Source organism: Macrobrachium rosenbergii, chromosome 27, assembly GCF_040412425.1.
Source record: "Macrobrachium rosenbergii isolate ZJJX-2024 chromosome 27, ASM4041242v1, whole genome shotgun sequence".
Lineage (NCBI taxonomy): Eukaryota > Metazoa > Arthropoda > Malacostraca > Decapoda > Palaemonidae > Macrobrachium > Macrobrachium rosenbergii.
In genome coordinates this window covers 17785402-17799974 of record NC_089767.1, presented here as the reverse complement: position 1 = coordinate 17799974, position 14573 = coordinate 17785402, and the positions used below count along the sequence as shown (strand labels likewise).

The 14573-nt window shown below is 34.8% G+C and overlaps 1 protein-coding gene across 1 annotated transcript; it reads right to left on the bottom strand.

Annotated features, from left to right (window-relative positions):
• Window positions 1-1721: 1721 nt before the first annotated feature.
• On the bottom strand, window positions 1722-14341 carry LOC136853296 (ionotropic receptor 21a-like). The gene is made up of 11 exons (XM_067128658.1): window positions 14100-14341; window positions 13484-13629; window positions 11799-11892; window positions 11061-11216; window positions 10237-10384; window positions 8936-9093; window positions 6420-6571; window positions 5314-5623; window positions 4545-4703; window positions 3576-3723; window positions 1722-1989 (listed from the first exon to the last, which is right to left on the bottom strand). The coding sequence occupies exons 1-11, from the start codon at window positions 14298-14300 to the stop codon at window positions 1808-1810; spliced, it is 1854 nt and encodes a 617-aa protein (XP_066984759.1). The 5' UTR covers window positions 14301-14341; the 3' UTR covers window positions 1722-1807.
• Window positions 14342-14573: the final 232 nt, after the last annotated feature.

The window sequence follows — 14573 nt, the reverse complement described above, 5'->3', positions numbered from 1 at the left end:
GCCTTCCACCTGAAAGACCTGGGTTCGATCCTGACGTGAGTCAGAAATTTATATATATATATATATATATATATATATATATATATATATATATATATATATATATATATATATATATATGATTATTATCACTTTTGTACGTGATTCATGTATCACACATTACCACAATGGCTTGAAATAAAGTCGAAACCGGTCAGGACCTACACCCCGTTTCTTATTTTTCACCTGTGGTAATGTGTGATATATATATATATATATATATATATATATATATATATATATATATATATATATATATATATATATATATATATGTATGTATATACAGAAAGTTAGGTTTATTTTATTATATTCATATTATACAAACATAAACATAGACACATACTTATAATATATATATATATATATATATGTGTATATATATATATATATATATATATATATATATATATATATATATATATATATATATATATATATATATATATATATATATATATATATATATAATGTCTGTGTGTGTGTATAGTATCAATATGATCCTCACCTAATTAATGTCTAACTGAACATTTCCGAGATTAAAAACAAAAAATTCTTCTTACACAAACTGAAGAAAAAGCAGAACGAACACTTTTTAATGCAGACTGGCGTTTCCGCAGAGCAAAACTCTAGAACCTTTAATGCTGAAAGCTCGACTGGAAGTGATTTCGAGACTTCTTGCTTCCAACCCTCGACGGGTGCCGGGGAACGCCCCTACAGGAGGAAAGACCTCGCATTGGCCGGTCTAAAGCAGAGGTAATATTCAAGAGTTCTGCTCAATGGTTAATTTAATGTGTTGACCTTTTGCTAGTTTTTTGGCGACGATTGTTATTTGGGTAATTGTCTTCGCCAAGGGGAAAGGTTGCTTGCTTTAATGGCGAAGAGATATTTACTGCTTTCTCTGGAGTAATTTTGTGCTGTACAGTTTTTGGTGTTCTTGAATGGAAGAGTGTGTGTGTGTGTGTGTGTGTGAGAGAGAGAGAGAGAGAGAGAGAGAGAGAGAGAGAGAGAGAGAGAGAGAGAGAGAGAGAGAGAGAGAGAGAGATCTTTCTTACTAATAATGATATCCTCATTGAGTGCTTGTAGGCCAGGATGCCAGGATAGGAATGCAAGTAGTTAGGTGACAAGCTCTGTGAATTACATACGGCTTTTCTTGTTTTGAAGTGCCGGAACAATATTCCCATCTTTGCTTTGCATTTTGCCAATAGTATTGCTATTTGATCATTGCATAGTTTTGCACGTTGCTTTAGATTTACTTTCAAGATATGGATCAATATGCTTAAAGTTTTTAATGCTAAGGAAGTTGAACTACTAATATGGCATATATATCCATGTTTATAGATTCTTGTCTACATAAATCTCCATAGATTCTTACCTGATATGAATATTTTTTTATACAAAAGATGTTAGAGTTTACTATGTATGTATACATGATGTGCGTTATCCTTCAAAACGATAATGCCTGAACGGAATTATAATTTTTCATAGAAGATGCTCGAACAACGTCCATTAATCGCATATAATAAACTTCAAAACTCTGTTCACTGGCTGTTGTCAGTGTACTCAGCTGTATCCTGTAACAGCATAACACAGCTAGTAGCCAATGACTGTAAATGAAAATCAATTAAGTCACTATTCCTGCAATTTAATGATATTCACAATAGCTATTCTTAATGAATAGATAGATTGACGAAGTTCATAAATCCAAGTTGACAAAAGGTCGCAAGTCGAAGGTCCACAAGAATGAGTTTGACTAGAATCTCTCCTCTCAATTTCGATCGGATTTTTTGAGGCACATCTCTACGGTGAAGCAAAGAATACCGATCAGACATCCAACGACTAGTACCAGGAAGATGCCTTGCAGGTGGTCTATGCCTAAGGGGATGACGTGCTGTTCGTGCGCATGCTCTGCTATGCTGTCTGTGCTCTCCCTTTTCTCCTTCCACACTGCTGACTCAAGCTTCTTATACTGCAATAAGAAAACAGACTATCTATTCCTTGGTCTGTTTATTACACTACGTTTAAACAAGCAGTCATCTGGTTACCTAACCAATGACTTTATTACACTATGTTTTATTTTCTTAAAAGCACGAAAGTAAAGAAGCAAAATCTTCTGGTTAGCTAACCAGTGACTTTATTACACTATGTTTTATTTTCTTACAAGCACGAAGTAAAGAAGCAAAATCTTCTGGTTAGCTAACAAATGACTTTATTACACTACGTTTTATTTTCTTAAAAGCACGAAATTAGAAAAAGCAAAGTCTTCTGGTTAGCTGATCAATGACTTTATTACACTACGTTTTTTTCTTAAAAGCACGAAATTAAAAAAACCGAAGTCTCCTGGTTAGCTAACCAATGGCTGAAGCTCTTTTGACTCATTCACTACTCTTTAGCGTCAAAATTAATAACATTATGATGGACGTCGAAAGTTCCTTTCATGTTTCTATGACCTTTTCAACAATGATCTACTATATGAAAAAAATTGTAAGCAACATTATGCTATGATTTCTTTCGATAAATTTCTAGTTGATTTCTGAAAGATAGCAGATTATAAATATCTTCTGATTAAAATCCACTTGAGACAAGCACTGAAAAATTATTCTAACCCAAAGATTTCCTAAGAATAAAAAGTAATATTTGTTTTTCTTATATTTTTCTAAGTATCATTGTCTTTCATCGACGAAAAGGAACACAGTTGCAGATTTTACAAAGATATGCCTAATTTTTTCATGATACGATAAATGATATTGCAATATTCTTGATTTCATTTTCATCTAGCATCAAGCAATCACTGGATTATGTCTGTTATGTCTTTAGTTCATTGGGATTTGAGTGATAGAATATTTGTCGCTAAAAATGATATTCAGGATACCACTATACCATTTTTCTTTTTATTAGAAAGTGAAGTGTCCTAATGAGGTTTGGCTTTCTCTTAATATTTAAAAGTCAAAGGAAATAAATATAAAATCTAATTTTAGATAGAGAGCGGATCAGTTAATGATAATGGGAACAGTTCAAGCGGACTGATTACATTGTAAATCATTCGGACTTATTGCCATTTAAAAATAAAGACCATTTTGGTAAATAAGTAGAATGACTTAAGCCATCATGAATGTTCATAATGATTTTGCTTCACTTGCAACCAGTGCCAGACCCTTCTATTATGTAACGTACGTTGAAAAAAGCATGGATAAAGTCTGTGTTGCATTCATAGTGACTGATTCTCCTAAAATTTCCGTAGGATTAAATATAAGATATTTAAGATTAAGAGTTTACGCTGGTCACCAAAAATGAAAACATAAAATAAAAATTTAAATAACATCTTTCTTACGAAATGAACAGCCTGAAACAGGAAGTCTTCATTTGAAGTGACTTCATTTGATACGAAACAGAGAGCCAGCAAACGGACTATCCTCACTCTAATAACCTGACTCATTTCAGAACAGCTCTTGTTTATACCATCATTCCTATTAAAGTGACATAATTTTCTCCTTGTAATAAATAAATCAACAGATAATGTTCAGTGAATTTTTCACTCACTTCTAGAGAGAGAGAGATTGAGTCCAAGAACCACCTTCCAACCAAGCCGCTTTCAACCATCCAAGAGATGACACGATCAAACTTTGCTTTCAGCGGGGAATTGCTCTGGAATGCTAGACCGACGCCGAAGGGTGCAAAGCATTCCTGCGAAGTTAAGATCTATAATTTTTTGAAGCTGATGACTGAGATGAAGATTTTGTTTCAAGTGTGATGAGAAGCAGTCAGTTTCACGATGGATTAAAGGAAATTTATTGGTGAAGAAGGTTAAAAAACTTCCTTGTAAATTTTTTTTTAAACTTCGCAAGTGCATTATTTGTCAAGTTCAGTTTTAAAAAATCCCTTATAACAAAATGGTTAAAATCTTCGCAAGTGCATTATTTGTCGAACTAAGTGTTTTCAAATAACACTTAAAATCTTCGCATGTGCAGTATTTGTCGAGCTAAGTGTTTTAAAATAACATTTTTAAAATCTTCTCAAGTGCAGTATTTGTTGAACTAAGTGTTTTAAAATAACGCTCTAAAATCTTCGCAAGTGCAGTATTTGTCGAGCTAAGTGTTTTGAAATAACTTTTGCAAAATCTTCTCAAGTGCAGTATTTGTTGAGCTAAGTGTTTTGGAATAACATTTTCAAAATCTTCTCAAGTGCAGTATTTGTCGAGCTAAGTGTTTTAAACTAACATTTTTAAAATCTTCTCAAGTACAGTATTTATCGAACTAAGTGTTTTAAAATAACACTTTTAAAATCTTCTCAAGTGCAGTATTTGTCGAGCTAAGTGTTTTAAAACTCCCTCGTAACAAAACTGAAATTTTCGCAAGTGGCCTCAAAATCATCGTTTCTGTATCATACTTTCGTGCAGGTTATGCCTTTTCGCAAGTGGCCTATTAGACAAAATCATCATTTCTGTATCATACTTTCGTGCACCAGGTTATGCCTTTTCTTCTTCTTGTTTTTTTAAATACACTTACTTTCATGGTCCTAACCATGGGTCTTCCCTTTGGCGTCGTTAACTGGACACTCACATACTCGAGGTAACTGCGACTCTGGATCATCACGCCCTCGCCACTCAACACCTTTGGCTTGATGTCCTCGAACAATGGGATCTGATAGAAACGTTCGGCTAGTGCCTGTTGGTAACACAGAAGCGCTCTCTTACAAAACAGTGAAGAAGAAGCAGTTTCAGAATACCTCTTGAGAGGCATTTTCATGATTTTCGATGACAGCAAACAAGTATAAGCCGACAAATGGTTCAAATCATTCCGGATTTTCGAATTAAGATATCAGACCCTTAGATATACAAATGCTTTTATAGAAAAAAACAAACTTGGTTCTCCGTCTCCCATTGAAATAAAACCACAACTGCAACAAGTAATGTTTCGTTTGGTGGTTACATTTCTATGTGACACGGAGAATCATATTTGCTTGTTATGTCTACGCAAGTCAACTTTCGGTGTGAGAACCGGATATAGTAATTTCTGGAGTACCTAGTTCCTGACCCAAAATCTATTTCAAAGTTAAAAAATTAGATTTACGTTTGTCTGTGTAACTAAACTTTAGGTAAGAAAGCCGGATGCAGGAGTTTGGGAACTGGTTCCTGACCCAAAATCTACAACAAAGTTAAAAGATTAGACTTACGTTTGTCTAAGTAACTAAACTTCGGGTGTGAAAGCCGGATCTAGCAGTTTGGGGACCTGGTTCCTGACCCAAAATCTACTAGATAATAAAAAAAAGACTTACGTTCAGATACTTGTTCAACGAACTGGCCATGGAGCTCTGGAAGAATTTGCCCAAGCTGAAAACCTTGTAGTGCCTTTCGTAAAGCTCCTTGAATGTCTCCATGCTTTCTGGCTGCCTGCTGATGGTGAGGAAAGCTGTGAGGTTGGAGCTGTAGGCTGTGTTCAGGATGAAGGTATAGATCCACAGGAATACCACGAATATTTGCGTCGTTGGTCGAATTGGCAGAAACATGGTGGGATAACGGAAGTGCATTCCGAAGGAATACATAAAGGAATATATTGGTGACAGAAGGTGTTTGTTCTCATATCCGCTGGAAGGGAAAGGACGCATTTTTCGTATGGTTAGATGTATGTATCTTCTGTAAATAAATTTATCTGTATAGTCTATGATTCATACACCATGGTGAGTCATATCCGCTGGAAGGGAAAGGATGCATTTGTCATATGATTTGATGCATCTTCTGTAAATAAGTTATCTATATAGTCTATGATTCATACACCATGATGAGTCATTATTATCGTAAAGTTCAGTCCTTAAGTGTGAAAAAGATTTTCATTGAAAGCAGTTGCTTTACTGGCATCAATAAGTTTCTTGCAGGAATCTTCAAAAAACAATAAAAGGAGGAAAGAAGCTTTCTTGTTTTCTATCAGAAACTGACGCATGAGAATCGGAAAAAACTCCGACGATATGGAAATTCCTTCAAGAAACTTATTGAGACCATTAAAGCAAATGCTTTTAATGATTTTTTTTTTTTTTTTGAGAAAATCCATGTTCTAAAAGTGTACAACAGATTTTCGTACAAATAACTTAAACGTACCGTATTGTATTAGAGCAATTTCATGTCATTCATTGACCATAAGTTACCTTGTTAACCATTATGAAATGCAAAATAAATGCCTTTTGCATCAGGATATGAAATGCTTTTATTCAAAGCTCTTAAAATAACAGAAATCACTCATTATCAAGGTCACAGTCAACTTGAAAACATTATAAATCACACGATTAGTGTAACATTACAAATTCTATTTATCTGCAGGAACAAAATCTATTTTAAACTAGGTAAAAATGAAAGCCAAAGGGAACAATAAACACTGAGCTCAACTAACCAACGGGCGCTGCCAGCGGCCAGCAAGTAGAGCAGAGGACCAGATAAGATCAAGCCAACGATGATGGCTATCCAGGAGTTCAGTTTGAAAGGAAGAGCTAAAGACTGCCAGCGGGGTAGGGGGGGTTCCATGCGGGCCAGGTAACAGGTTTCCTGATTTCCAAAATACTTTAGTTAGCTGATTTAAAATTAAAAAAAACACATTTTTGCATAAGAATAATATTTTAAAGTTACATTTTTTTTCAGAAGGGGTATTAAAGATTATAGTTCTTACGTGATTTAGTTTACAAAAAGAAATTTGAGAAATTTCATCAAGAAAAATGAGAACTGTCTATTGCGTAATAACAATTATTGTTTTGTTGCCGTGAAAGGCCTAATGAGAACTGTGATTGTGTAGGATATTTTTTTATATTTTTGCTGTGAAAGGATTATTTACTAAACAAAGTAAAAGTGGTGACGTAACAGGAATTTATACCGGAAAAAGTGTTATATTGATCATTGCCTATATATATATATATATATATATATATATATATATATATATATATATATATATATATATATATATATATATATATATATGCATATATATACATATATATATATACATATATGTATATATGTGTTTATATATACATATATATATATATATATATATATATATATATATATATATATATATATATGTTTATAGATATATACATATATATATATATATATATATATATATATATATATATATATATATATATATATATATATATATATATATATATATATATATTATATATTACTCTATTTACCTTAATAGGGAACGACTCCTGAGAAAAGGAAAGAAAGAACCACTGCCTTATTCATACCTGAACTGCTGAATCATTGAGGAATCCCTATGCGGAAAACCCCTCCACTCTTAGATGCTTCAAAGACGTTCACAGAAGGCTCATCATAACAGCAAGTCAAACCACCTAAACACACACTAAGTCATTTATCTATCTATATCTCACTCTCTTGCTCGTGGATGTTGCGGGGCCTTTTTGCTAATGTTTCGTTCGCGTCATCTATCCAGCCTTTTACCCTCTTTCTTCTCAACACTTCTGGATTGCATATTTATTTTACTATCCTATTATCTTTCGTAATTTTCATGTGACTGAACCGTCTCTCAACTCTCTGATTCATTCTTTCACTTATTCTAGCCCTTTTACCACTCCAAGGCATCTCCACATTTCTCCTCCTTTCAGTTCCTTTCATGCCAATTATATTATGCAAACAGTTCATATCCACAGTTTTCAACTTTTTATTTCATTCACAGTCATCATCCACGCGTCACTTTTACAAAGGAGAATTGGTTCATCAGTCCCTTTACATAGTCCATCCTTTGGCTGGTACAGTCGGTAAAGTGTTGACCTCGTATTCTCGGGGACCAGTGTTCGCTCCCCGTCAAGGGGCGGATAGTGAGACTGTCTACTGGATGGTTACTGCCATGAGTGACGACATGGTGGGGGGTTGGGGTTACCCGGTTGACGTCCGCCCGAGAGGCAAACTGTCTGTGGGAGGGGTGAAACCACCAACTTTAACTTACCCCAGTTTCCTAATTTTTTTGCACAAACCCAACCTACTTTCCATAACTCACCTATTTACGGACTCGCTATTATTAAAGAATCTACTCGCAAATACCTATACGAATCTACAGTATTGCTCACATTTGCCAATTTAACATTCATTCCTCCTTTTTCTTTGTTCCCATTTATTCTCACGGTCGTTCTCTTTTTCATGCCTACTCTCAAATTTCTCTTTTTGCAAACGTTATGAAGTTCTTTCATTGACCACTGCAGTTTTTATTCATTATTCCTAATTAGTACTGTACACCTGTCATCCCATTTCTACAAAGTACACTTGCCTCACTTTCATAATTAAAATTTCTTAACACTTACAATGGTATAGATTATACCACACATTCTCACCACCCTCCTCATTGCTTATCTATAAAGCATTTCATAAGCTTTTTCTACGTCCATATGTGCTATTTTTAACTTTACTTGAAGGCTTCTTGTGCAATTGTTTCATAAGAAACGCTTCATCTGCGCATCCACTTCCTTGTGTAAACCCATACTTATCAGTTTTCTACCATCTTTCCTCCTCAGTTAAATCCTACCACGTACTCTCCTTGAGAGACTGGTAAAGTTATGCCACTATAATTCTTATAGTCTCTCTATCACCTTCTTTGTTATACAAAGGAACAATTACTCTTTTCACCAATTCCTTCGGAAATTCTCCGTCTTCTAGACATGAATATTTACACATGTGATATCTGTACATGTGAAGACATATTTATACATGTGATTAAAGTGAAGGAAGTGTCATAAGTTGTAGAAGGGAGAGTGGCTGGTTTATGGTAGAAAAGGGGCTGTGATTGGACTGTGTCGTCTTCATGGCTGTTTAATATTTTTGTGGAAGGGGTGATCCAAGAGGTCAATGAAGGACAGTACATTATAGACAGAGAGAAAGATAGATGCCAACCTCCGTAGCAAACTGTATGCTGTATTCCTGGTACTCTAAGCGACCTGATATTGCAGAGATGAATATATTAGCAACTCCCAAATCTCCTTCATCCTTAGCCAGAAGACCCACCAAGCCATCCCAGGATCCGTTGGGAAGCTTCACGCCCCACATTTCGCCTTTGGTAGTAAGTTTCCAAGAAGAATTGCAAGAGAAAAGAAAGGTATAAAAATTAATGTTGATAACTAATTCCTTATATTAATGGCGTTTTGTATCAGATCTGCAATCCTAACGAACATCTGAGAACAATTAGAACTGTAACACAGACCTGAATTAATAGCGTTTTGTATCAGATCTACGATCTAAACGAACATCTTCTGAGAACAATTAGAACTGTAACACAAACCTGAATTAATAGCGTTTTGTATCAGATCTGCAATCTAAACGAACATCTGAGAACAATTAGAACTAAACAGACTGAACATCAGATTCGATCTAAGCGAACACCTTCTGAGAACAATTAGACCTGTAACACAGACCTGAATTAATAGAAAGCCATAAATTGTAAGGTCAAGCCTGTGATAAGGGTATAGCATTCGTTTAGCATTCGTTTCTGTTTTTAACAGAACGTCGGTTTGCAAGCAATGATAAATTTCGAGGAAATATAATTTTTTTATACTTTCTCTGAATTTATCATTACCTGCATCATGCTACTCAGGCCATAGTTTTACGTTAATCGTTACTGTACGTACCAATTTTTCGTTTTCAGTTTGCGGGAAATAATCTTTGATGAAATGAAGATGGGAGTTATTCCAAGTTTTCTTCGGAAAAATTTAATGAATTTTTTTCCTCATTTATTTTTCTTTTCATGAAGGGAAACCATAACTGCTAATAATCACACCGTAGTTCTCCGAAAAGAAATGATTAAAGAAGAAGAAAAATCATTTTAACATTTCCCTACATTGAAACCAAATGTCAAAAAATCAAGGGAAGTACTAATACCCTCAAACAGGGTTGGGATTAAATACAAATTCTATTAGAATGCTGTAAATAATTTCTCGACAAAAGGAGGATAACTAACGCAGGGGATTTAGAAATCTGAAGGCCATATAAACAAGACACTAAAAGAATAATTATGTTTTTTATAAGTATTTAGCCAGTGTATATTGCATTTATCCACTAAGGATTAAAATGCCTATCACTAATGATCACTGGAGTCAGATTTGTAATTATCTACTAAAGATTAAGATGAATATTACCAGTAATTTCTAGAATTAGAATAGGATTCAGGAGAAAGGACTAGAATAAGAAGGGGTGCTAACCAGGGGTTGGTTCCACGTAAACAATGGTGAAGTTCACCACTTTTGCCAGAGCCTCGACGACAGCAATTTCCCAGCCATAACGGTAGATCAGAGTGCCATTGGCACTTCGGCGATATATGATCGATGGGGGGAATTCAAACACTATTACCTGTGCAGAATAAATGGGGGGATAAAGATATAAAAATTCAAGATGGAATAAGAGTAACCTAACAATATATGAGTGGAGATTCTGTAACTTAGGTGACTACCGCAAGACGGTTACTGTCTCTTCCTCTGTTTATTCTTGTACCCAGTTTTAGATTCCGTTTTGGGGAAAAATAATTCAGCCTCTTTCTTTTAGTGACATGTTCTGTATCCCGGTTAATTCATACCTGTCATGGATCACATAAACTGAATTACTATACTTGCTTCTCAAGCGTATTCAAATATCGTATTCATGTTCTTTTGCCCAATATCTTCAGTTCTGTAATGACCATATTTTACGTATGTGCAAAAGAAATGATAACTCCGGTATATCGTCATCTAAATAAAGGATATGCATATACAGTATATATATATATATATATATATATATATATATATATATATATATATATATATATATATATATATATATATATATATATATATATATATATATATATATATATATATACATAACACAAAACATCGTATCTCGTCGGCAAATAAGCAAGTCCCTCACTAAAAGAATATTCGTTGGCAGTAATTAGGAAAGGTACCCACGCAACATAGCATATATGAAACCAGTCCTACTGAAAGATCATATCAGTTTAAATACAAACCAAAAGCAAAATGGGACTTACGTTCAGAGGTGCTTGGCGGATGTTGGAAATTTTGTCGGGGAAAAAGTCCGGAGATCCCGCGAAATCGCTTCCACGCCATAAGGCCACAAGAGCCAGGCTTCCTCTCTTCCAGTAGAGCTCGTTTCTGTACACTTTGTACTGGCCTACTTTGTCGCTCTGTTAAAAGAATTGCATTTTAAGAAAGCACGGCTCTGAGGCTGGTAATTGCTTATTATAGGGAGGTTTATATTCTCTATAGCTACCCATTCAACGAAAAAACACACACACACACAAGACACAAGTATATATATATATATATATATATATATATATATATATATATATATATATATATATATATATATATATATATATATATATATATATGTGTGTGTGTGTGTGTGTGTGTGTGTGTGTGAGTGTGTGTGTGCGTGTGTGTGTGTGTGTTTTACATGCGTTCTTAGTATTTATAAACAAAATAAAGAGAGACGCAAGTAAATAAAGCAAGCAAATAGGGCATATTATTTCCTAATTTATTTACTGCTCTCTAGATTAGTTTGATATAGCTCGTAAGTATGCTTTTGCTCATTCTCTTTCCATGTCGTTCTGTATATACATACATATATACACACACACACACACACACATATATATATATATATATATATATATATATATATATATATATATATATATATACATATTTATATTTATATTTATATTTATCACGACCGTTTATAAATTTTATTTGTCACCTACCTTCACTACACCCAATATATGCTCGGTTTTCCTAACTTTCCTGGTCAGCAGAAGCTTTTCCAGTTGCTCTTTAGTTAGTCCAGCAAAAATCACTCTGCGAAACAAAATGACCGACAGAAAGTTACACAGTCTTAAGAAGTAAACTGAATACGTATATAGGAAGCTTTTGATACGAGTCCTACTAAAGGAATTTGAAGAATATATATAGAACGTAAAGGCTGCATGTCAAATTTTGGGTCTTCTCATGACAATGTACTAATTAAATGAAGAATATTTTCTTTTATAAATTCTAATAATTCTGCTTGATGGCTTTCATCAAATGAATATGATTTCAAATCCCCACTACCTATGATTTCTCTCTCTCTCTCTCTCTCTCTCTCTCTCTCTCTCTGCCTCTAGACATTCAATTGATTAGCACTGTTTTCTTCTCTGTCATTCTCACTCATGTGTTATTGAAGGTAAATATACTCAAATAGCACATATCGGTCATAAGATTTTAATTCAGCTTAATGCACATATATCCCTAATAACAGAAATTAACACGGATCGAATCGTACTACCAGACATTGATTAGTCAGAACTTGATAAATAGTTCATATCGGTGTTCATTTTGTGGAAATAATCGTAATAAGCTAGCTGGAATATTGGATAGCCAAAGTTTTTCTAAGTCTTAGCTACAGGACCATAGTCATTGGTATTGATCACGCAGTTAATATAATTAGTGTCTGGAAAATAAAAAGCTTTAACTACAGACATCTGATTCAGGAAACTTACATTCCAACGTCCTATTTTCAACTGATCCTTCTTATTTATAAAAAATAAGACTCTTAGCATCCCCATGTTCTCTGGAATAAGGTCATTTCTAAATTTTGTCTACTCATTAATGTAACAGAATTCATGGCAGATATTCTGGCTAAAATGACACTAAAAAAATAGTTCCTTGTCAGTAAAATTTCCTAGATGATTAAGGCCAATGATCCCTGCCACATCCTGTCGTTTTTAACCAAGGGCACCTGTCTGACGTCTAGAGTTAAAGCCAAAGGGACAGAGCACTCAGTGCCTCAGCCTTATCCAGTATCCATCTACAGAGGATTTTTAGTGACCATCGAGAGAAAAGCCAGAGTTTTTGATTGGGGTTTTAGCTCTTATCTTAAGAGGTGTCAACCTACAAGGCAGCAGGTGCTCGACTCGTGAGCTCAGGAACCAAATCCAGGTACTACCAGCTGGGTCAGCTGGATCTGGTGTTTTCTAAGGGGTAGGGACGCAACGTCCTTAACGCATTTTCATAACACACCACAGTTACCTGATCCTAAATGGTTCCATGACTGTATAAAAGGCTATAGTATATATTATGCATATTTACATTAACTTTGACTAGCATGTTTTCTTTGGTAGTCTCCGCATTCACAACACGAAAAATACAGGGAACTGATAAAAGAAAATCGCCCTATTCAACAGCTACAAGTTTTGAAACCAAGATAACCGATGAATTGAGGAATCACAATAAGACTGATGCTATATTTTATTTATTCAAATTATTTGAGTAAAGCTTACTTCAAGTAATGTTTTGATATTGCAAAATGAAAGGACTCCTCTTGGTTAGTGACACTATTTACTACGTTCTAGGAAAGAAAGGTCAGAAAATTAGGATACTTAGTATATCAATGGAAGGAAAAGATACCTACTTGCCACTATAGTTCCAGGCAAGTCGGGGGTTTTCTCCGAATGTCTCAAATGATGCGATTTCTGTCATCAGGAAGAGGCTTCCTTGGCAACTAGCGGACGTCCAAATGGCGTTTTCCAGAGCTTCCACGTCGTAAATCGACACTATCTGGAAAAATATGTCATAGAAATTAAAAATTTATGAAAATATCATCTTAATCATAGGTAAAATGTCCGATCTGTGGAGTTGTACAACGTTGGATCTAGTTAGAACTTGCAGAGGTTCCACCAAAACATCCAGACGCACACACACATATATATAATTTATTTGAATATATATATATAGGCGAATGATCATATACATACATACATATATATATATACATGCATATGCATGCATTAATGGTGGGCTCCTGAAGGACTTAGCTTTTTAGTGTCTGAGCAACTTTATACCAGTGAAATTACTAGACTTATGCCCCGCAACATGGGTAATCAGAGAGCTTACAAAAGTTTTCCAAAGTGAACGAAATGTGTTCAGGCGATAATAAATAAAGTAGTCTTCATAGCTATAATGATATTTTCATGGTTATTCAGGGAACTGTAGATCATTTAAATCCTGCTTAAAAAAGTTCTACTTACCTGCTTGAAATTTCGAAGCTGAGACAGAGCCTGGAGCACGCTCGAATCTTGAAAAACCTCATCCACTACGATGATCAGCTCACATTCTCGAAGCATCTTCGTAACGACAGTGACCAGCAGAAGAGTCAAAGACCTCTCATTCACATCCACAAGCGCGACTTTGCCCCGACCTGCAAAAATGCTCTGAAATGCACCTGTCATTACTTGGAGTACTTGCTGTTCTCCGCTAACCAGTCGACTTGAGGTTTTGGTCTCGTTGTAGCCGCAGTTTCTTTTACGCACGGTTCCAAACATCTTGGTTTCAAGAGCGTTCGAAGGTGATTCATTCAGAGTTCCATTCAAGAGTTTAGTGTCCATGGTACTCGAATGGAAATGCTTGGGATTCGTGTCATTATTCAAGAGGTTTTCTTGAGAATTTAGTAACAAGTCGCCGACGTTATCGAAGGGAATTTGAGATACTGAAGAACAGCCTGA